Source organism: Aspergillus costaricaensis (assembly GCF_003184835.1).
Source record: "Aspergillus costaricaensis CBS 115574 unplaced genomic scaffold BO79scaffold_9, whole genome shotgun sequence".
Lineage (NCBI taxonomy): Eukaryota > Fungi > Ascomycota > Eurotiomycetes > Eurotiales > Aspergillaceae > Aspergillus > Aspergillus costaricensis.
The window spans coordinates 847,333-868,471 of record NW_020291809.1 but is presented as its reverse complement, the minus strand read 5'-3'; the positions used below and the strand labels follow the sequence as shown (position 1 = coordinate 868,471).

The 21,139-nt window shown below is 49.2% G+C and overlaps 5 protein-coding genes across 5 annotated transcripts; 2 read left to right on the top strand and 3 right to left on the bottom strand.

The window, feature by feature from the left end:
- Positions 1 to 548: 548 nt before the first annotated feature.
- On the bottom strand, positions 549 to 2,802 carry BO79DRAFT_121539 (sex-determining protein fem-1; the record flags this gene model as incomplete). Its single annotated transcript, XM_025677947.1, has 3 exons — positions 549 to 785; positions 888 to 2,641; positions 2,724 to 2,802. Coding segments are annotated over 3 exons (2,070 nt in total), but the record flags the coding sequence as incomplete, so codon positions are not given.
- Positions 2,803 to 5,291: 2,489 nt separating this feature from the next.
- On the top strand, positions 5,292 to 6,764 carry BO79DRAFT_143150 (uncharacterized protein; the record flags this gene model as incomplete). The annotated part of the gene is made up of 1 exon (XM_025678305.1): positions 5,292 to 6,764. One exon carries the CDS (start codon positions 5,292 to 5,294, stop codon positions 6,762 to 6,764), a length of 1,473 nt encoding a protein of 490 aa, XP_025541796.1.
- A 1,700-nt stretch (positions 6,765 to 8,464) lies between these two features.
- On the bottom strand, positions 8,465 to 10,151 carry BO79DRAFT_244315 (TDT family transporter). The gene is made up of 5 exons (XM_025685355.1): positions 9,959 to 10,151; positions 9,531 to 9,899; positions 9,173 to 9,469; positions 8,829 to 9,114; positions 8,465 to 8,774 (listed from the first exon to the last, which is right to left on the bottom strand). Exons 1-5 carry the CDS (start codon positions 10,042 to 10,044, stop codon positions 8,625 to 8,627), a joined length of 1,188 nt encoding a protein of 395 aa, XP_025541795.1. The 5' UTR covers positions 10,045 to 10,151; the 3' UTR covers positions 8,465 to 8,624.
- A 1,829-nt stretch (positions 10,152 to 11,980) lies between these two features.
- Positions 11,981 to 13,911, bottom strand: BO79DRAFT_281206 (carotenoid oxygenase family protein; the record flags this gene model as incomplete). The annotated part of the gene is made up of 3 exons (XM_025688137.1): positions 11,981 to 13,108; positions 13,189 to 13,828; positions 13,886 to 13,911. The coding sequence occupies 3 exons, from the start codon at positions 13,909 to 13,911 to the stop codon at positions 11,981 to 11,983; spliced, it is 1,794 nt and encodes a 597-aa protein (XP_025541794.1).
- Positions 13,912 to 15,347: 1,436 nt separating this feature from the next.
- On the top strand, positions 15,348 to 20,931 carry BO79DRAFT_236587 (ankyrin repeat protein). Its single transcript, XM_025684601.1, has 6 exons — positions 15,348 to 16,392; positions 16,450 to 16,683; positions 16,737 to 17,058; positions 17,112 to 18,828; positions 18,892 to 19,847; positions 19,900 to 20,931. Exons 1-6 carry the CDS (start codon positions 15,463 to 15,465, stop codon positions 20,880 to 20,882), a joined length of 5,142 nt encoding a protein of 1,713 aa, XP_025541793.1. The 5' UTR covers positions 15,348 to 15,462; the 3' UTR covers positions 20,883 to 20,931.
- The last annotated feature ends 208 nt before the right edge of the window (positions 20,932 to 21,139 follow it).

The following is a 21,139-nucleotide window of genomic DNA, read 5'->3' as shown; positions in this document are numbered from 1 at the left end:
CATGGTGCGGAGATTTTCATCTTGGAGATGATATATGCATTGTGGGAAACCTTAGTCAGACCTAAGTTGGTGCATGTTCTGTTTAGAAGAAAAGCTCAGGATCTGCCTGAGCATCTATAAGTATTGTCTTAGATCTGTTAGGTTATAATCTTCGACGAAGTCAATGGCGATTCCCCTTATTGAACTCCAAGGTAGCGAGTAGAAGGACATGGTGGACAGGTCTTGAAGGTATAAGTTAAGGCAATGATATAATTAATCACCCTCTATAACTGGCTATTTAACACGAGTAACACAATAATACCGAGAGTCTTCGTATAGATCAGATCCATTTCTTACAAAGGTAGATATTAATAGTTTTCGAGAAGCTTTACAACCTCCTCATGGCCATATATAGCTGCCCATTCCCGAGGAGTCTGGTCATCCGAACCCTTATAGTCAACGTCCACCTTTCCTGTGTCAAGCAGAAGTTTTACAACTTTCTCATGGCCATGCATAGCTGCCCATGACAGAGGAGTCGCGCTATATGAATCCTTACAATCAATGTCCACTTTTCCTGTCTCAAGTAGAAGCTTTACTACTGTCTCATGGCCATTACTGGCTGCCAAGGAAAGTGGGGTCTGGTTGTGTTCATCCTTAGAGTTAATGTTCACCTTGTTTGTTTCAAGTAGAAGCCTCACTAATACTTCATGGCCGCACTTGGCTGCCCAAGACAGTGGAGTTTGGCCGCTTGAATCCTTAGAATTCAATTTTATGTTTTTTGTTCCAAGCAGGAGCTTTATTATTGTCTCATGGCCGTCCTCGGCTGCCCAGAATAGCGCAGTTCGGCGGTATATTGAATCCTTGGAATTTATGTCCGTTTTCTTTGACTCAAGTAGAAGCTTCACTACACCCTCATGGCCGTTCTTGGATGCCCAGGACAGCGGGGTCAGGCCTTCCACTGGATCCTTGGAGTTTATATTCACTCTTTTTGTTCTAAGCAGATGCTCCATCGTTGACTTTGCCCAGGACATGGGGGGCCGGCGATCTGCATCCTTAGAGTCTGATGCAAGCAGAAGCTTCACTACACCATTCAGGCCCAAGAATGATGTGATGAGCAGGCTTGAATCGCCCCCGGGAAGATAGTTTACCTCCGATTTATAGAGCTTGGACCATACTGGATACACACCAGAGCTTGGGTCACAGACTGACTGCGCGCGCATGATCAGTATGTTTCCATCTTGTACATGTGCTTGGTGGTAGTGGGTAATCCAATGGCATGAGGAATACTCATCGAATTCCCCTCGCTCGATATTCCGTTGAGCGGCAGTTATCCTTGGTAGCCATGAGATGCATATGCGCGCAAGAATTCTATTCGATTCCTCTGGTATGAGTGCACCTTTCCATCCTGTGACACGAGAGGTGCAATCATTTACAGAGGATTTGGTGCTCTGGACCAAATATTCCTTCGCAGTTTGATGCAGAAGACAAATCTTCTCATCAAGAACAACCACGAAAAGTCCACACAAATCCCTCAAAGTCTTTCTGAATGTCTCCTTTGGTTCCATGTTATCACTTATAGAACTGAGAGTCGTGTCATCCGGATTGCTGTGTATTGCCCAGGCAAAAGATAGCTCTTCCAAGGAGAAAGGGCGTACAGTAGCTGTAATCATATGCAGAAGAACTTTGGCTTTCTCCTTATCAGAACTCCGATCCAGGATTCTTTCGTAGGCACTGTCAACAGTTGCAGGAAGATGCTGTACCGCCTGTCGGATCTTTCCCTTTGTGAAATCCGGCATATTTTCGAGTGCGTCCAAGGCGAGACTGACCCATAAGTATGTTCGATTCTCAACCGCAGCCAGCACTTGTTCCAGCAGATTGCATTCATCATCGTCTAATAATCTCTGTTTACCAATGTCGCTCACTCTTTTGCTGATAACAAGGTCAATTTCACGGGAAACTTGCTGGACCTCTTCCTCGCCATTCCCACTTAGATGAATTATCGGTAGTTCGGTTTCCAGCTCCCGAAATAGATGCTCTATGTGAGGATACGGTCTGCTTGTTATCAAGAATTTCAACTTCCGGTCCTTGTAGTGTTCTTGGTAGAACATGTTGACAGCTTCGATAAGTGCATCCCGATCTCGACACTCATCCAATGCATCCAGAACGCAAATAATTTCTCCCGCCGTTGCCTGAGCAGAGACAGACATGAGTATATCCCATAATGTGTGGATTGACTGGAGAAGCTCTTCTCCATGATTATGCACTCTGTTTACGTCTTCATCTGCTAGAAGCTGAGGCTGTGCAAGAAAGATCTGGTACAAGATAGCTGACAGTGCACTAACTGCACTTCTTTGATCCGGGAAGTCGTCTTTAAAGAAGAAATAGCACACGGTCTGCTGCTCATTGCCAACAAGGACCTCATCTACCAGGTACTTTGTTAAGACTGACTTGCCACAACCTGGATCAGCTGAGACCCATAGTAGACCGGCGAGATCATGACTTGAACACTGTTGCCAATTGGTGAATTTCGGATGCGTTGTGAACCATTCACAGGTTCCGGGGACTCGTTTATCATTTCTGTTTTTCCGGTCCTCGTAAGGGCAAGTGTTGAGCAGATCTATAAACCTTGTTACTCTCTCGTCTCGAGAGGTTGACCGCTGCTCTAATGGAATGCATTGTCAGCTATGCTTAGCTTATTATGGAGAGTGAACATAATTTTCAGGCTTAGAGATTGTTAGTCTTACCAAAGGTACATTGAATGCTACCATCATTGGTCCCAGCTTGGGAGTCAGAGTTTGGACCCTCGACTTCAATCGATGTCATTGTAGAAGCAGACGACGATACAAGAAACAGACAATGAGCGCTAGGTGATGACAAGTCACTTACAATCCAGCCCCCACTGTCAGGTGACGAGACCCGCAGCTGTGCTTTAGTGACTACTTGATTCAGACTAGCTGTCTAGATGATCTCCGATCATGGTATCCATGCAAGTTGGAAACAAGAAATGGGTGGTTGGCAGTGTAAGTGATGATCGTAGTCAGAGACCAAGTAGGCGGTGGCAGAGGATCAGGTGATGCCTGGATAGAGTGAACGTCTCAACAGGCAGTTCTATTGGAATACCGAGGCAACAAACCGGGCACAGATAACTACTTTATCTACAGTGGCTGTTGGAGTCAATCTTAATGTACGTACTTGTTATTTCATTTCATGTACCTGTACTTAACTTACTTGCAAGGGGCTTAAACGAAAAGTATAAACGAGGTAACAAAACACAAACGATTTGCAAAGACACATACAACTGATGCAAGGGCTTAACATAACATGACTAACTGAATTGGGGTTATTGGGTTACTCGATCATCATGATGGAAATGGAACCGACAACACGCGCACAAGCTATTTGACAAACAAGACAATAAACTGATCGGCAGATAAGAGGAGAGAGGCTCGCCAGAAGAACATCCACAAAGATGATAATGTTGATTGATGATGGTGGTAAAGCCAGGAATTAAACAGTAAACCATGGAAGTAACAAAATTGGATGGACGGCATCAGTGCGTTTTCGTGATATCTAGAGGGTAAAACAAAGCAGCTAGGCAGGCAAGTATGATTCAGCTAAGAATCACATCTGTTGGGGCATCATGAAGGCCCGCTTGCGCGGGTCGTCGTCCACAGGCGCACCGCGCTTCTGCGGCGGATTCAGAGTCATTGGCTCAGGATGTTGCGGTTGTGCGTGGGGATGGAGATGGGGATGTAGCTGAAATTGGGCGTGAGGATGGGGGTGAGCCTGAGGATGATGAGGGTGAGGATGACCCTGCGCTTGGGCGTGCAGCTGATGAGGCTGCAGTTGGTGATGCATTGCTGCATGTGGTTGGGCCGGGATTGGCATTTGACGGGGCTGTGGCTGTGGCTGCTGTTGCGCTTGTGTCTGTGGTTGAGGATGCATTTGACGGGGTTGCGCTTGAGCCTGGGGCTGGGGTTGAGCCTGCACTGACCGGGCCTGAGGCTGTGGCTGAGCCTGAGCTTGTATTTGACGTGGTTGAGGCTGAACCGGTGTGTGAGCTTGATTCTGAGCCTGCATTTGTCTAGGCTGCTGTGCTTGTGCTTGTACCTGCTGCGCAGCTTGCCCGGAGCGGGACTGCGACTGCGGTTGCGTCTGCTGTTGCTGGTTGGCCTGGGTATTGGTGTGAGGTTGAGGTTGCGCTTGGAACTGATGTTGGAGTGCCTGAAATTGGGCCTGGCTGGACGTATGCATCTGATTTGTGTGAGACTGCGTCTTAGACTGGCCTGCCATTTGACCGTGCATCTGTTGAGGCTGCTGCGGAGTGACTTGGAATTGATGGAATGACTGGTATGGTTGTGAAGGCTGTGCCGGTTGCGGCTTGGATTGGGGCTGGTTTTGCGCCTGTGATTGTACCGAAGACTGGGGTTGAACCTGTGAGTGCGGTGGCTGCTGTAGCGCCTGGCTCTGGGCTCCAGCTTGATTTTGATCAGCCTGAGGCTGTCCACCTGCAGCAGCGGCCGCCGCCGCCGCTTCAGCAGCCTTTCGTGCTTCAACATCAGCCTTGCGTGGCCGTCCGCGGGGCCGACCAGTGCCCGGCTTGGACGAAGGCTTCTTTGGCGGTCTAGGCTTGGGAGGCACGTTGCCTTGTTCTGACTTGCGAGGCCGCCCGCGACGACGCTTTTGGGGAATAGGATTCCCGTCCGGACCGATAATCGGTTGCGGTGGTGGTGCGGGCGCAGGAGCGGGAGCTGCAACTGCAGGTGTACCATCAGCATTAGTTGTGGGGGCTGGAACCACCATCGTTGTGCCATCGGGTGCTGTTGTTGTCACCGTCTGGGCCTTCTTTGGCTTTTTCGGCCTGGGTTTCTTTTCTTCGCCTGGCACAACGGGCTTCCTTGGACGACCTCTCTTTTTCGGCGTTGGCGTGGCAGTATTTGTTGGAGCAGCGCCAGCTGTAGGAGCAGCCCCTGCGGTGGCAGGTCCCTGGACTGCACTAGATGTACCAGCAGGAGTGAAAGTGGGGCCTGAACCAACACCAGATACTGGAGCGGGAGCGGGAGTAGGGCCCGCAGCAGAGACCGGAGTAGGAGCCGGATATCCAGCTTGAGCTTGCCCATTGACCTGTGTAGCCTGTGTAGCGGGCGTAGCCGGGGACGCAGAAGGCTTAGACTGCTTCTTGCGTTGCTTGGTTCCAGTACTCTCAGGCTTCTCCTGTGCTGGAGCAAGGAGCTCAGGTCCAGACATGCTAGCGGACGCAGAAGCATGTGGTTGATACTGCTGCTGAAGTTGTGCCTTTGCCTGTGCAGGCGATGGTTGCTGCTGCTGTACTTGATGTTGTTGCAACAGAGAAGGATGCTGCTGTGCTTGGGACTGGTGCAAGGCATGATGGTGCTGTTGCTGGGGATGTTGCTGCAGAATGGGGTGCTGTTGTTGCTGCGACTGCGGCTGCGGCTGTTGAGCTTGTACCTGTGTTTGCGCTTGTGGCTGTTGATATTGGCGCTGATATGCATGATGGAACTGAAGCTGCTGTGGTTGAGGCTGGTATGGCGACCGTTGAGCCTGCTGCTGCTGGAACCTTGACTGTTGTTGCTGGTATGTTTGCTGGGCTTGCTGCTGCTGGGCCTGAGTATGAGCGGGTTGTTGGGTCTGCTGTGCTGCTTGCTGCTGAGCCTGCTGCTGAGCCTGCTGTTGCGCCTGTTGCTGAGCCTGCTGTTGAGCTTGTTGCTGCGCCTGTTGCTGAGCCTGCTGCTGGGCCTTTTGCTGTGCTTGCTGTTGAGCTTGCTGCTGAGCCTGTTGTTGCGCCTGTTGCTGAGCCTGCTGCTGGGCTTGCTGAGCTTTCTGCTGGGCCTGTTGCTGGGCTTGTTGTTGAGCCTGCTGGGCTTGTTGTTGAGCCTGCTGAGCTTTCTGCTGAGCTTGTTGCTGTGCCTGCTGCTGAGCTTGCTGTGCCTGCTGCTGCTGATACGTCTGATGGGCATGTTGCTGGTAAGGAGACTGCTGAGCCTGAGCCTGATAGGGAGAAGCCTGATGCTGGGCCTGCGGATATTGGGCCTGCGGATACTGGGCCTGCTGCGCTTGATACGGCGATGCTTGAGCTTGCTGGTAAGGGGATTGCTGCTGCGTATGCTGGTACGGCGACGCTTGTTGTGTCTGTTGATACGCGGACTGAGGGAAGGCATGCTGAGGCTGGGCGGTGGTCAGCATCGGCGACGCCGCAGCAGAGGTTTGCGTCGTGGGATGCGTGTGCGGCGTCTGTCGATGCTGAAGATGTTGCTGTTGCAGTCGGTCAAAAGACTGCTGGGGAGAAGCAAGACCCATCGCATGCGCATGCGGGGACATGGCAGCCTGCGCATTCATCGTGGGATGAGTACGGAAATTGGCCATGGGGTTCATATTCCGTTGCAGGCTTTGCAAGGATAGATAGGGATCTTTCAGCTGGCCAACGGAGTCGGCATTGCGAGACAGCAGATCGGACGAGCCCTGTGGCGGGTAATGTCCGGAGAACGGACTATAATGGCCGCCCGTGGGGAGGCCGACTACAGGGCCTGTGGAGGATGGGGTCATTTTGCGGAGATCTGGGGACTGAGCCGCCAATTCCACCTGCGATTGACCCCGGAATAGGGCGCCATTACTGGCCATACCGGGAGCATGATGGGGATGAGCAGCAGCCGCGGCAGTCATGGACGGGGACTGCAGATGGTGCTGCTGTTGGTGCTGCGGATGAGCATTTTGCTGGGGCGGGCGTTGTTGATGAAACGAATGCCCATTATAGCCCATCATCTTGACGGGACGAGGATGAAAGTGAAAAGAAAATCACTCAATGGCTGACGTGGTGGGTATTTTCAATGGCCTTTATTATTTTTATTATTTTTTTTTGCCTTGTTTTCCCCGATGAAGATGGATTGATTGTCAGGGACACTCAGATAGCGGGCATGTGACCACCACCGCGTCTGCACCAAACGAACGACACGCTTCCTCTTGGGGGGTGAGAAAGAGAGAAAGAGCGAGGCAGGGAACACCAATTCCAGTGCAAAGAGCAGCAGCAGTCAGAAAAAGACGCGCACTGAGGCGCGTATTTCTGAAACTGAAGAAGAGCCGTGCGACCGGCTGCTTTGCTACTGCTGCTGCTGCTTTGCTTTGCTGCTGTGATTTTGCGGCGGTGGATAACACGAAATAATAATAATAATAAAATGAGTCGGATTCCCACCCCAAAGCGGAATCAGAAAAAAAGCGTGACTGACAAGACGGGACAAAAATGCGGGATTCGGTGCCTAGTTTGTGCGGCCTGAGGTATCAACACACACCACACTTACTGAATTTTGCTGACTGAGGGAGTAATACGGCGGACCCACAGCGACCAGAAGCGCAATTGTTGGGAGAGGCGAAATTCCCAGGGGGACAGCTAGAGGGGGCGCCCGACAGGCAATGCAAGGTTGACCAGGAAAACAGGAGCAAAGAAGACCGTGAATGCCGGGAAAAGAGACCTCAAACCACTCAGGAAGCGATGCCTGGATGGATCCTGAAGTCGTGAGATGGTCGCGCGCGATGATTTGTTTGGGATCTTGATGGACTCCGTTCCTTTTTTCGTTATTATTTATTTTTATTTTTTATTTTCGATTTTTTTAATTTTTTGCTTTGGGCTTTTTGGATTTTCGAATTTTGGATTTTATTTTCTGCCCCCCGGGAGCGCACACGTGACTTCTCGGCCAGCTGGCCACTCACAGTGCGCAAGCAGGCTGGTCGGGCGGGGTTCATTATTATTTGTGTGGAAGGCACCCATCGGGCACTCATGGCGACTGCTTAGTGATGCAGCAGAAAACAGCTTTCCAGTCAGCAACTAACTGACTCGATAGATAGAGGGAATGGAGAAAGACTCTCAAGAATCCTATTTTCGAAAAGAAAGATTGAATTCGGGTGGACAAACAGAGCACAGGGTACCTGACATTTCTGCACTAAAGGGTAGTCAAGTCCTACGTAACTAAACCAAAGTAACTTAATGAGGGGGTGTGGGTGGAAGACTAAAAAGAAAATTAAAAAAATCATAATTGAAAATTAAAATAAAAATTCACCCATAATAATAAAAAACCATGCTATTCAGGGCCGAATAAAGTAGGTAAAAATAAAAAATTAAGATAACCCAAAATTCCTCGCCCCTCCACCACCCCCTTCCCACCACAAAATAAAAAATCAAAAGGGAAAATAATAACACGAAAATAAAAAACGAAAATTAAAAACCCCCATCATCGACAGCTAAAATCCGCATTCCACCTATGATAATTTGCCCTTAATGTTTAAGCTTACTTTTAGTCGAAGATTCCGGAGATCTGGGTTGCTGTTGCATTTTTGATGCTTCCTCTGTGACGTTTCACACCCTCTCGAGTGTCTCCAGACAGTTCCTCCCCAGGGTGCTCTGATTTACTGGCTTAATCCAAAGAGCAGTGGTATCTCACAACTTCTACTTTACATATGATTCAGTCCATACATCCATGATCCCAATTTTTGTTTCCCTTCCTGGACCAACCTATTACGGTACCATTATAGTTTCCCCGTGTTCAGAAGATGTGCAAGTCTGAAACAATTAAAATTACATCCATTCTAGAACTTTTCCCCTTCGAGCCCCCAAGTAACTAAACCCTTTCTTCAACTCAAGCTGCCTTTGTGCCATCTTTATTCTCGTCTTCCCGTGCCTCCAAATCCCCCAAACACGGCGCAAAGAACAACCGGCCTGACACCACTCCCCGCAGCGTCCCAATACTCACCAGAATCCATAAGACCACCACGCAAAGTGAAAGAATCTGTCATATATCAACATCGCGAAAGGTGAGGAAAACTAAGAACGTCAAACTTACCGTTCCTAACACCCGGAAGAACTCCGACGGCAGCTCCTTGCCCATTTGGCACGTGCTCGTGGCGTACACTCCTAAGGGGAAAGTGAAACCCCACCATCCAATATTGAACGGGAAGCTCTTACTCCTCGCAATAGATGCCAAGGCAAAGAATAGCCAGACCAGGCCAAAGGACCAGAGGATTAGAGCGACCATGAACCCCAGGGTATAAAAGATCGGACCGGATGCTGCTTCGAGGGTCTGTGTCTTCGGAAAGATTTCCTGCGCCGCTTGGCCCAGTTTCATTATACTAGTAGTATACTATTCAGTACGTGGTGATCATACAGGGATGGGATGTATAGACTCACCCGAAGCCGCCCTGACCAAGAGGCCCCAGGGGAAGGAACACGCTCACGATCACCGCTTTAGGAGGTAATTTGTGGAGGGTCAGTCGCTGTAGGTAGATCACCATAACCATCAGTGCAAGAGGTAATCCGATGCCCCATAGTACGTAGCTCACGAGCACGGTCCAGAGAGCGTGCTGTGGATTGGGGAGCACGTCCGCTACAATGGCCCCTGATGAAGCTGCGACAATGCAGCTGACGATAGGGAGGAGCCATACGGCTGTCATGGACGAGAGTTGCATTTCGGTTCCATGGGCCATTCTGCAATTATGTTAGTCGAGCTTATTATTGCTTCATAGTCTCTGCGCAGGGCCAGACGCACAGTAAGAAGGGTAGGGAGAGAGCAGTGATGACCGAAAAGATCGCATCAAAGATCCATAAACCCCAGGCAAAGTTCCGCGTCCAGTCACCCCAGGCTGGAACACAGACGAAGCAGAACATATTGATGATAGTCGCGAATCCCATAGGAAACGTTCCTATGAACATGGACTGGACTGGATGCTTGATCATGGCGAAGAAGATTTCCGGATACAGAGTATAGCGAAGGAAGGTGATTATACACCCTATGGTGAAAAGCAGGACATTGAAGGCAAATAAGACGACAGAAATCCAGTATAGCCACTGGCCATTGTAAGGGAGGGTGTTGAGTAGGATAGACACGATGCCCGTGCCCATAGCAACCGAAAACCAACTGTCGAGACATGCATGTTAGATTCAATTGCACTTGGAATGAGATCAAGGGATGCATACGACGGCGTGAAATGACGAACTACTCTTCGCCAACCCGTATCATGCTTGGTGACTTCGCACGGGTTATTGGTATTTTGTCCCGTCATTATGTTGTTGGCCCGAGTCTTGGATACTACCTTTATCGCTTGAAATCCTCAGGCTGCGGCTGGGTTGGACTACACAGCTGCTGTGATTTGTACTGGCAGTGTTGAAATTGCTATTTGTAGATTCAAGGATTACAGAAAAAAAATTTTCTCTTATTATATTGAATTCATCCTTTAATGTCTGGATGTCAATTTGCATGGTATTCGGCGACTCCTGTGAGTCAGTCGGCGACTGGATGCTTCCCGCCCGACCCGAAGAACAGTCAGTCATCTCGGCCGAATGCAATGAACATGATTCCATCATGGGGACTAGGATTCTCCAGCTGCGATTTCCAGTCTTTGTAAGGGTTATATATGATTGACAAGTTAATGGGGTACTGGCAAGATACTAATGGTGGTGGGTGGATCGTCAACATGTTGCTCGGTATGGGACTGTCTTGGCTTCAGAATGAACAGAGAGCATCTACGCGGACTCAAGTGTATCCTAGCCGCTTGTTACATTGCCTTCTGAAACATGAATCTGGCAAGAGTATGGGCTCCATATACGATAGGACCATCGCGTGTGTTCCTGTTCGGTTTCACGAGACGTCGTCTTTGTCTCATGCAGGGCTCTTTTTCTCAGGAGTACCATGGTCATGAGCAAAGTAAGCCATGAAGTGCTTGAGACTCATAGCTCATGGTTCTCCATGCATGTAGGACTGTTAGATCACGGAATATTCTGGAAATGCTCTGGGTCGCCTGTAGCATGAGTTTAGTATCTCGAGGGAACTAGTCGAGGTGTATCGAGCGGAACCATCTATATCCTCAGAAGACCTAACCTAGTGCCAGCATCGTGCAGGCATTCCCGGTCTTTGGGTAGAATGGAGTCAGTTGTTGTGGGTAACGACATCCTAGAGAGCCCACAGCATCAATGATTGATAGGGATTATTGAAAGAGCATGTGGGCTTCCGCACAGAACGTCCAGACGCTCACTGCAGTACCTTGTTTATCCAATTCATTTGATAGTACCAGTGGATCAGGTCTTATATGTTCTCGACTAACTGTTGTCTTATCTTCGAATGTTTGAGGGTAGGGTGTAGTAGCCACAGGAATTATTGCCGCAGTCTAGTGGTAAGGTGAACTCGGTCCTGTGCTTTTGAAGAGAGTTGTAAGCGGGGAGGAAATATTGTGCAAATTTGAATACGTACCATAGCTGTTGTATTTTGTTGCCTGGGTTTCAGCTGGAAGTTGTCGCATCGCCAGCCAATTTTCACTAAGTTAACAATGGACCGGTCACTGACGGTGAAGTGACGTGGAAGCATTGTCCCCTAAACACAGTACGAATGCTGTTTGATATGCCAGTATCACCCCCTATATTCTGAGAAATAATTACTGATAGATAGCAAGATGGCAGGAGAGGTGTAAGAAAGCTCCAATCTCAGCGTCGGGGAGAATCACACCGAAGAGAAGGCAGCTGACAATCTCGGCGCTAACGACAGTACCACCCCCGCAACGGCATGAAGCCAATCACCGTGCCGGGAAAAGCAGACGATCTTTACTCTGGGGTTACTCGGACTTAATCTATTCTTTTATATACCCTGAACACATGATATGGAATTAAGCAACTAAGTAGTTTGGACAAAGCCATCGACTGATTGGGTAGTTGGTTCGTCGATCGGTCTAACAGCAACATCGCCTTCGTTTTCATACGTTGACTCGGACGATATCGATTCCACTTCGTAGTAAAGAAGATAATCTTAGCACTATTGGTAAGTAAGATTGACGAGGAAATATCGCTTGTTCCACCGCGAGTGTGATGATCATTACGTTGAAAAAGAACAATGTATTCTAGCCTATCGACTCCTTGGAAGACTGAGAAGTACCAGAAGTTACTATATATATACTAACTACTGAGATGAGTAGGGCGTCTTGACTGACTACCCAAACATCCTTTGACTAACTAGTACTCGTGGCGAAATGTTTCCACGTCTCGCTGATTTACGATCTGCTCCTCCGGGAACCAATTCCCGTGCATCCCATATGGTACGCGTTGTGGCAAGACTACTCGGCAGACCACCTCTCTCATACCAACAGCATCGATGACCCAAAGCTCACTGCGCGCGTTCGGTGGGGCTTCGCCATTCTCATCCAGTTGCGACTCATCAAATACATATGTAACGAGCCAACCATCATCTTCATGCTTTCCATCTTTCCGCGGTACAAACGAACACTCCTGGGCATACCACCCCTTGGGAAAGGCAAACACCTTGATAGGATCGTCGGGGTTGTCCGAAGCGAGGACCTCATCAATGGAGCGTTCATCCACGCAGCCATCCACTGGAGACAGACGCTCGGTCTTACCCTGTGAGAGAAGATGTTCCACGTCCACTTTGACAAGACAGTCAATCTTGAAGGCGCTGATATGAGTGGCGGCGAAATTACCCTTCCTCATAGAGCATCCGTAGACATATCTTGTTGGGTCCATTTCCAGGTGCTTGGGCACACATGGAAACTCGAAAGGAATGGCTGATAGTGCCCACTGCTGGGATATCGACGTTGTGCCTTCATGGCTAGGTGGGAACTCGTAGTAATAAAGGCGGCATTGGGGATCGGGCTGCTTCAAAGCGTCTGGGGCAGCCATATTACCCATATGGTAGAACGGCGCAACGCTGTTCATGCGACAAAGCAACATATTCACCCATGTTCCACCAGGTGTGATATCATCCCAAGTGTTGACTGTATGCATTACCACACAGGGGTCTGTCGTAAACCATCGAATGAGCTCAGGGACATGTCGAGGAAACACCCCAAGCCTCGTTTGGCCCTGTGGGTTGTATTCAACCACCGGTTTTCCGTGTATGATATTAGACAGATCGAGTTCCAGAGGCAGGTCGATAATAATGGTATGTCGGTGGGAGACTCCAAAGTCATGCATCATCTTCCCTGAAACAAGACCAGGCACGGACCGATTGAGACGATACTCTGGTGTCACTGTAGTCCTAGCAGGTATGATGGAGTAGTTCACAAACGGCGGGATGAATGTGGAATGGAAGAGAAGCAGTTCCCCAGTCTGAGGGTCAACCCGAGGCTGTGCATTGCGACCAATTAGCACTGAGACGTTACAGTACAACAATGGCAATTATGTATCTCGCCCTTTGGCGAACTCACATGAGCTGTTGTCATCTCCTTCATAGCTCCCTCCATCCCTGGGCTGCCGAACCCCTCCTTGCAAGCATCAGTGCCAACAGGCTCGCCCTCCGCCATGTTCCCAGTAAACCAGCCCACTGTTTTCAGCAGTGGCAAGAACACACGCATGGGAGGCCCAACCTCGTTTGTTGCCATGACACGACCATCATGATGAAAAATGCTGGTGTTGGCACTACTCACCCTCTTGATCGGCCGGGCAATCAAACCACAGATCGACGCAAAGATCAAGGCCATACTTCGCAGTATTTCATAAATAAGTCGTAGAGAAGACGATACGGGGTTAGTCAGTGCTTTAACGCTAGGCATTATGGGGTAGAGGCGGCGGTCTCGCATGGTTGCGCAATGTATGTCCGTTAGGACATACTCATTGGTAAAGACGGGTTGCACATGTGCTGATCCGGAGAAGCGCTTGAAATATACACCCGTGAGCATTCCATCGCCATCAAACCAGTGGAAGCCGCGCGGGTTGTCGCGCTGAATTGGGTTGGTGCCATTTCGGACATATTGGCCGCCCAGGAACTCCTCGGGAATGGTACCCTCGAAGTAACAGGGTTTGGAGGTAAGTCGGATGTTGATGGGGGCGAAGTTTCCTGTTAGGTATCTGATTGACTATGGTTAGCTTGCTGCAGGTCTGCCTAGAATTCGGAGAAGAGCATACGGATGTTTTCTTTCTGCTTTCGACATGGTGCTAGCAGTGACTGCAGTTGGAAGATAACTATGGCCGTAAGATACGCTTAAAGACAAGATTATCTTATACTATATATATATCCTATAAAGCCTATCCATGTCTGAACCAAGGATCGAGCCCGCATGTCAACCAATTCTACACTCGTGGTTTGTCCTATTAGACTACAAATGGCCATTGACCTTAACCGGTTTGCGAAGCTTCAGACAGGATATAGTAACCAGAGATAGGGCTTATCGGGATGTCACTGCTTTCTTTATAAAGCTAAGACCTACGCTGTTACTACGACTGGGTACTTTACCAAACTTCCCGCGCAGATGACTGCCGATCACGGCGTGACATCAATTGACTGCGAGGCCTGAGCTAGGCGATGTACTCAATCAGGTACGAGTCACAGGTACAATGATGTAATGTGGATGATGTAGTTGAAGTATGTCCACACTCCTGTCGGATACGAATCCAATTCACATTTGGCCTTTCGCCAGTACTGTGGTCCACCTCCATTATAGTTTTCAAAAAAGGCTCTGTTGCGTCACACGGATAGTCTAGGTCGGGCTTATTGACAGCTAGAAACATGGCAATGGCGTTAACACCTCTCTACCATTAGTACCCTGGAACTCTTGAGTTCTTTACCTGAAGTGAGATTAATATCAGCCAACTGTCTCGTTCAAAACACTTCTCCGAGACGTGTGGAGCAGAAACGCCCCGCTCCTACCAGCAACCTACGCTGTTGAGCCACAGCTAGGCCTCTCATCATGATGGTCAATTCTTGCTCTTGAGATAGAGGTCTCTTGGAATCAAGAATACTCCAAATCGATAGCTAACTTATTCTTCGCAATGAGATGTCATACTGCCTATTGGTAACGAAGCAAACAGTTTCACGCTGCTAGAGACGGGTTTTCATCGAATTTCCCGTGTACAGTCCGTGTTAGCTGTGCGGAAAAGTATGTATGCCGAGCCACACTAACAGTGATTCCGACATACTGTCCTCGTGTTGGCAAAGTATATTCAGCAGGACGGTACCCAAGCAGTCAGTTATCCACTGCTGTCCTGTATTAATATACTTTCAAGTATAGTGTGCGCAATTCAATAATATAGATGAGTCTGGGATCCCCCTGACTTGAATAGTTTTAGGTAACATCCAACTTGTGCAGGTAACTGCAATCAGTCTGCAATCCCCTGATCGGCGAGGGAGCGGGGACTGGATCGCGTTATGGGCGACTCAGGGTCCAAAGGAAAGATTCTAGCGCCCCAGGCATCCACCGGGGGCCTGATCGAAGCCTGGCAGTGGGTCCCGTGCCTGCGGGCGGTGGACGTTTCTGCCCCCGGGGGCCTACGCTTTGCCGTTTCAGGAAGCTACTTTGCGACTGCTAAACAAAGTTAAATACTGATGGACTCTCCTCTGATGGAGAGACTATCTTTCAGAAGGCTCTATCTGGCACAGAAATTCTTCTGTTATTGTCCCAGCTATATATTTTTGGTCTCCAATTTGCTTTTGTGTCGCTGCCGTTCAATTTCATAAACCGATTTATAGATACTATATCACAGACATGGCGGCTACCTTTACCCTGCCGATACTGCCCGCAAAACATCGGGACCTGCCGAGCTGGATCCAAAGTCATCCAAACACTCCTCTCGAGCAGATCATCGCACCATACAATGACTACGATGCGGTGGCACGCAAATTGTTTGCCCAAGAGGCCACCCACGCAGCCCTGCAAGATAATCACCTCAACATCGTGCCTCTCTACGACTCCAACGGCAGTTCGGACGTCCGTGTACGGGCCCGAGACATATCTTCGGAGTCCTCTATGACTAAGGAACAGTATATCATGCCCTTGAAGGAAGAAAATCGGCGTCCCAATGGCTCACCGGCAGTGGTGTCAACCTTAGATGAGTTCCGAAAGAACTTTAACGTCTTCTCCGAGGGTGCATTGAGCGACATGGACTGGAGCAATGTCGTGGTCGCAGGAAGTGCAGTAGTCACTTGCCTGCTCCCCGTTCCCGAAAAGTATCGGGATTCGAAGCGGTCATTGCGAGAGTACTATCACGAAAAGGTCGCGCCGGCCTCGGATGTGGATCTGTTTCTCTACGGCTTAGACGAAGCGCAGGCAATTGAGAAAATCAAGCAGATTGAGGATAAGGTCAAGAACGCGATTCTTTACGAAACAACCACAGTTCGGACAAAAAACGCCATTACCATCGTTTCACAATACCCCACACGCCATGTGCAGATAGTGCTTCGCATATACAAATCCATCTCTGAGATATTGACTGGGTTTGATGTCGATTGTTCCTGTGCTGCTTTCGATGGGAAGCAAGTCTTTGTCTCCCCACGTGCTTTGGCTTCATATATAACCCAAATCAATACGATTGATTTGTCTAGGCGCTCGCCTTCTTATGAGAACCGCCTCTCAAAGTACTCTCATCGTGGGTTCGAAATATACTGGCCGCAGCTGGATAGGTCCCAAATAGATCCGGTCAGTATTTCTGTTTTCTATATCTCTTAGAACCAAGAGAGCTAATGCCGTCCATAGACAATCTTCGAGCGGAACTTTAGTAGGACAGTAGGCCTGGCGCGCCTGCTGGTCCTGGAGAGACTGCCAAAGTCGTCAGACCGGGAGTCTTATATAGAGCAGAGACGACGGGAACGTGGACGACCAGCCCCAAGGTCTAATAGGTGGAAGCAGTCCGGTAACATCAAGGATGACTGGGTAGATGAGATCCCCGACTGGGAAGAGGGAGAGGAGGTTTCTGACTACCATACCTTTGTAAGCTTGTGAGATCTTCATTCTCGTATTTTGAAGGCTAACCCCCGAGCAAGACGATTCCTTACGGGCTAAGATTCAAAGCTCGAAAAGTCGAGAAGCTTGTTTATACGAAGGACCTCTTGCTCAATGCAGAGTGGAACAAGCCCAAAGACAGAGAAGTTAACCTGCACCGACATCCCGCGTTCTTTGGCAATGTCGTGGATGTCATCGGAGATTGCTGTGGTTGTTGCCCAGAGCCGGTCACTCCTGAAGAAAAAGAAATCGCCGAGAAAGAAAGCAAAATCTATATTTCTGGTAGAATCTCCTTCATCAGAGACAACCCAGGTCGTCAAGAGATTGGTAGTTTCAACCCAATTACAGAGACCGACTGGACTGGTTTGTACACCCTTACCCGTTGGCAGAGACTGAGAAGGCTGACTTTGGGGAAGAAATGGCTTATATCGGTAACACGGAGCGGCTGTGCCATGCTATTGTGGAATGTGATATCGAAGGGGTTAAGGCATGTCTCACAGAAGAAAACATAAACCCTAACGAACGTGACCATACTGGAAGGACTCCATTGCAATTGGCTTGCTTGACCTCCACAAGCGACATCGTGCAATGCCTTCTCGACCATGGCGCAAGAATGATTTCCCGTCTGGCCGATGGCCGCACAGCCCTGCATTTGGCTGCTGCTCGAGGCGATCTGGAGATGGTCAGAGTACTCTTGCATAAGAGCAAGCAGAACGAGACAGAACAGGCTCAGCTCGAAAAGCGGCCGGATGAGGGTAGCGATGAGTGTCCGCAGGAGCCCGACACTAGTGAAAGCGAAAGCGTCGATTCCGAATCGTTCGTTCATGTCAGGAAAGAGGCTGATAAAATGGATGGCATGGATTTGGCTATGGCTGAAAACGAGCAAGAACCGGATATATATGACATCAATGTAGTCGCCTGGGATGTTCCCACATCTGCGCTTCATCTTGCCATTCTACATGGTCACATTGAGGTGGCTCAGGAGCTGGTTACCTCGTTTGGAGCTGATTTGGCGCTTCCGGTCAAGCTGCTGTATCCTTATCAAGATAGGGCGCGAGCGGCCATCTTGTGCCTTGTCCTGGCTCTTCGGCTGCCTATCGAAAAGTCAATCGCAATGACACAGAAGCTACTGCAGCTTGGGGCACTTCCAACACAGGCAGATATGAACAGTGTCACTCCACTGCACTACGCCGTTGCTTGTGATTTCACCGATTCCTCTGAAATCCTCCAAACCTATTTCCATCAGAATCGTTCGGCAACAGCGAAGGCGATGAATTTCCTCTCCTCCTTTTCTAATCCCTGGAATGTCAAGCCTCACTCTACACTCACGTTAGCCCTTACTTTGAGAAATGACAATGCTGCAAACAAGCTTATTGAAGCTGGCGCAACGCCTCAGATTGACTTTGAGTCATTTGTGAATCCCGGTCAGGCTATTTATGGAGCGATCAAATCAAACTCATCTGAAAGGAACAAAACTATCTTTCGGCATGACTTTACCCAACCTATCATCCTCGCAGTCCAGAAAGATCTACCGGTAATTGCTGACAGGCTGCTCCGCAGCGATGGCGTCGATCCAAATACTCTCACACCTGATGGGTATAGAGTACTGGACAGCGAGTATATGCGAAACTATAACGTGGGAAAGTCTTTACTCGATTGTGTCCGAGACAAAATCAGATCATTGGGCAACTACCATGGCGAGAAGTTAGGCGTCTCGCCTCCCTGCCAACTAGTGAAACCTGATCACTGTCTAAATGGGCTACAACCTGATACATACCATCGTTGGACTGTAGAAAGGGCAGTCCGCAAAGCAAAGGCACAGTATGAAAAGGATCAGGAAAGGTATAATTCGGCAGTCGATGCCAATAATAGGCGCGAAGGTGTGAAAGAGAAGACCTTGGAAGCTCGAGCCACTCTAGACGCCTATAAGGCACTGGAACAGGTATTGGTGGAAAAGGGTGCAAAGCCTTTCTACGAGATCTATCCAGACTTTGAAAAGCCCTGGAAGAGGAGAAAGACAGGAGGCAAGAGCGAGTCTGACTCTAAGCATCAAGAACCGGAGCCTTTCAAGGTCGAAACAAACTTCTGCGTACCAGACCTTACCGATGAAAAGAAGCAGAGATATTTTGACCTGTGAGTATTATCTTCCACAGGAAAGCCCATGGAAACCGCTTTTAGGTCACTAACTTTAAGCAGTTTCGAGGCTGCTTGGCGTGGCGACCTTAATACTATCAAGGCGCTCACGCTAGTTACATCTGATAATGAAAACCAACCGAGTCCATTGCAGATTGCTGTGTGGGACAAGGACAATTTCTCGCCATTTTCCATTGCGGTACTCCGTGGACACCTCAATGTGGCAAAGGCTATCCTTGAGATAGTGCAAGCCCAATTCAAACGTGAGGATTCTGATGCTCGTGAAAGATTTGAGATGGACATCGATGCTCTCCATGACGGTGAAGAGGATTGCATATATAGGGAGATTGTTGATGACAGGTTCACCATTGAGAACATAGGAGAGGTAGCCACGCAAGTGGAATGTTCCATATCGCCTCTTCAAATATTCTCCCGGTACTGCCCAGCACACAAGTTCCTTGACAAAGAGTCCAAGACAGAGAATTATATCGATCTGGTACAATACGCGGTGGGACAGAACAATGTGGACCTACTGGTCTTTCTGCTTCAACTGGGACGAGAGCTTACTGAAAGGGACCAGACGGTCGAACCCGGGGTTCATAATTTCGGCGCCAGTGCTTTTCCGATTGCAATCAGAAAGGGCTATTTGGACTGCCTTGAGGCGATTATCAAGTATACTGGCACAGGCCTTCCTGTCGACAATCTGCTTCAGAAGTGTGGCGTCGACGTTAAGGAGAAACCGAAATATTATCAAGGGTTGACTATACGTGGAAAGAAAAGGGCGGATTGGGCCGCTGCAGGAAGAGGATTGCCCGTATCGCCGGAAGAACAAGAGACGCCTTTGCTCACAGCGGCGCATTCAGGGTCAATGGCCAGTGTGGAATGGTTTCTCAGCCCAGACTCGGCCAGAGCATACGTTGAGTTTATAAAAACAAATGAGCAGGTGGACAAATTGAAGCTCTTATCACAGTCGGTCGAAGACCTGGAGAGGCTCGTGCTGAACTGGCTTCAGGGCAAGAGTGAGTGCTAGCACAATGTTTTTGAACTTTTTTGCTGACTTGGACACGACAGACCACTATCTTCTGCATTGTGCCGTGCTCTCAAAACCTACACCGGAATCATGCCAGCTAGTTGAAAGCCTTGCCAAGCGCCTTCCGCAGTTTATGGAGACTAAATCGGCTGCAGGGCATACGCCCTTGGCGCTTGCATTCTCCCTCGGCAACTCAGAGTTCGCCAATATTCTTATCAGGGCCGGCGCCAATCAGACAATTCGTGATCGTCAAGGCAACAACTTGGTTCACTTAATGCTATGTGACATCAATGGTAATGCTCGAAAAGAGCCAGGCAATGTAGAGAGGCTTCTCTCCCTGCTCGATCCCCGGTTAGTCCCATCGTTGCTGACGGAGCGGTCCTCCGATGACCCGGGATCATTGACGCCACTTGCTCGTTGGATGCATAAGAGTTATCAGGCATGGTCAAGGGCATCAAGCGGATGGGGTTCCGACCGTGGACAAGAGACAGAAGACCAGCTGGCCATTATCCGCTGTTTCCTCGAGTTTGCCCAGTCAACGAGCCAAAAGCATTTAGATATGTTTGACGGTACAGGAAACACCCCCGTTCATGAAGCCGTCAAGCACCAATGCCCCAGGATATTCGAGGCTATGATCGAATGCCGTCCTGATCTTCTCCACCGCGAGAATGCCACCGGTAGCACACCCCTGGAACTGGCTACCGACAATTGGGTCTCCGAAGCCACGTCCAATCCGCCACAAATCCTATCCGACAGAGGGCAGTACGAGCCGGAACACACGCGGAGTGCATGTCTTTTGTACCAGAAACCCGAGTCATACCTTCCTGGGTACCCGGATAGGCCAGAGAGTGAGCGGCAAGCAATATATAGAATTGCCTGCGAACGAGCCGGCACCCAGTCGCGTAAACGGAAGCTGGTAAGCTTGAACGAAGCGAATGAGGTGGCTAAGCGCCTTGCTACGCGACAGACTAGAGCGGCATTTACTATCGAGGAGGGCGATGTTGTGAGCCGGTGGTATCACTAGCATGGGCGAAGTTGGAGAGATCTATGGGCTATTACATAATAAATGAGAGGGTTATATAAGTAGTTGATGCGATGAATTCAAACAAAATGATCACAATGACGTTACACATTCGTCAAAGAGTTTTGGAACAGAAATTCGTACTGACTTGGTCGTCCGACGACGTCCACTTTAGGATCTGATGCACGAGTGAGTTTGCTGTTCCTTCAACAGACATTCTCGGTCGAGAAGGAAAAGTTGAAGCCTAATTGGAGGACTCA

Coding starts and splice junctions, on each gene's coding strand:
- BO79DRAFT_244315 (XM_025685355.1), bottom strand. CDS start 10,044: ATGACGGGACAAAATACCAATAACCCGTGCGAAGTCACCAAGCATGAT. Junction 9,900..9,958: donor GTTCGTCATTTCACGCCGTC/GTATGCATCCCT, acceptor ATGTCTCGACAG/TTGGTTTTCGGTTGCTATGG. Junction 9,115..9,172: donor CTTGGTCAGGGCGGCTTCGG/GTGAGTCTATAC, acceptor GTATACTACTAG/TATAATGAAACTGGGCCAAG.
- BO79DRAFT_236587 (XM_025684601.1), top strand. CDS start 15,463: ATGGCGGCTACCTTTACCCTGCCGATACTGCCCGCAAAACATCGGGAC. Junction 16,393..16,449: donor ATAGGTCCCAAATAGATCCG/GTCAGTATTTCT, acceptor TGCCGTCCATAG/ACAATCTTCGAGCGGAACTT. Junction 16,684..16,736: donor TTTCTGACTACCATACCTTT/GTAAGCTTGTGA, acceptor CCCCCGAGCAAG/ACGATTCCTTACGGGCTAAG.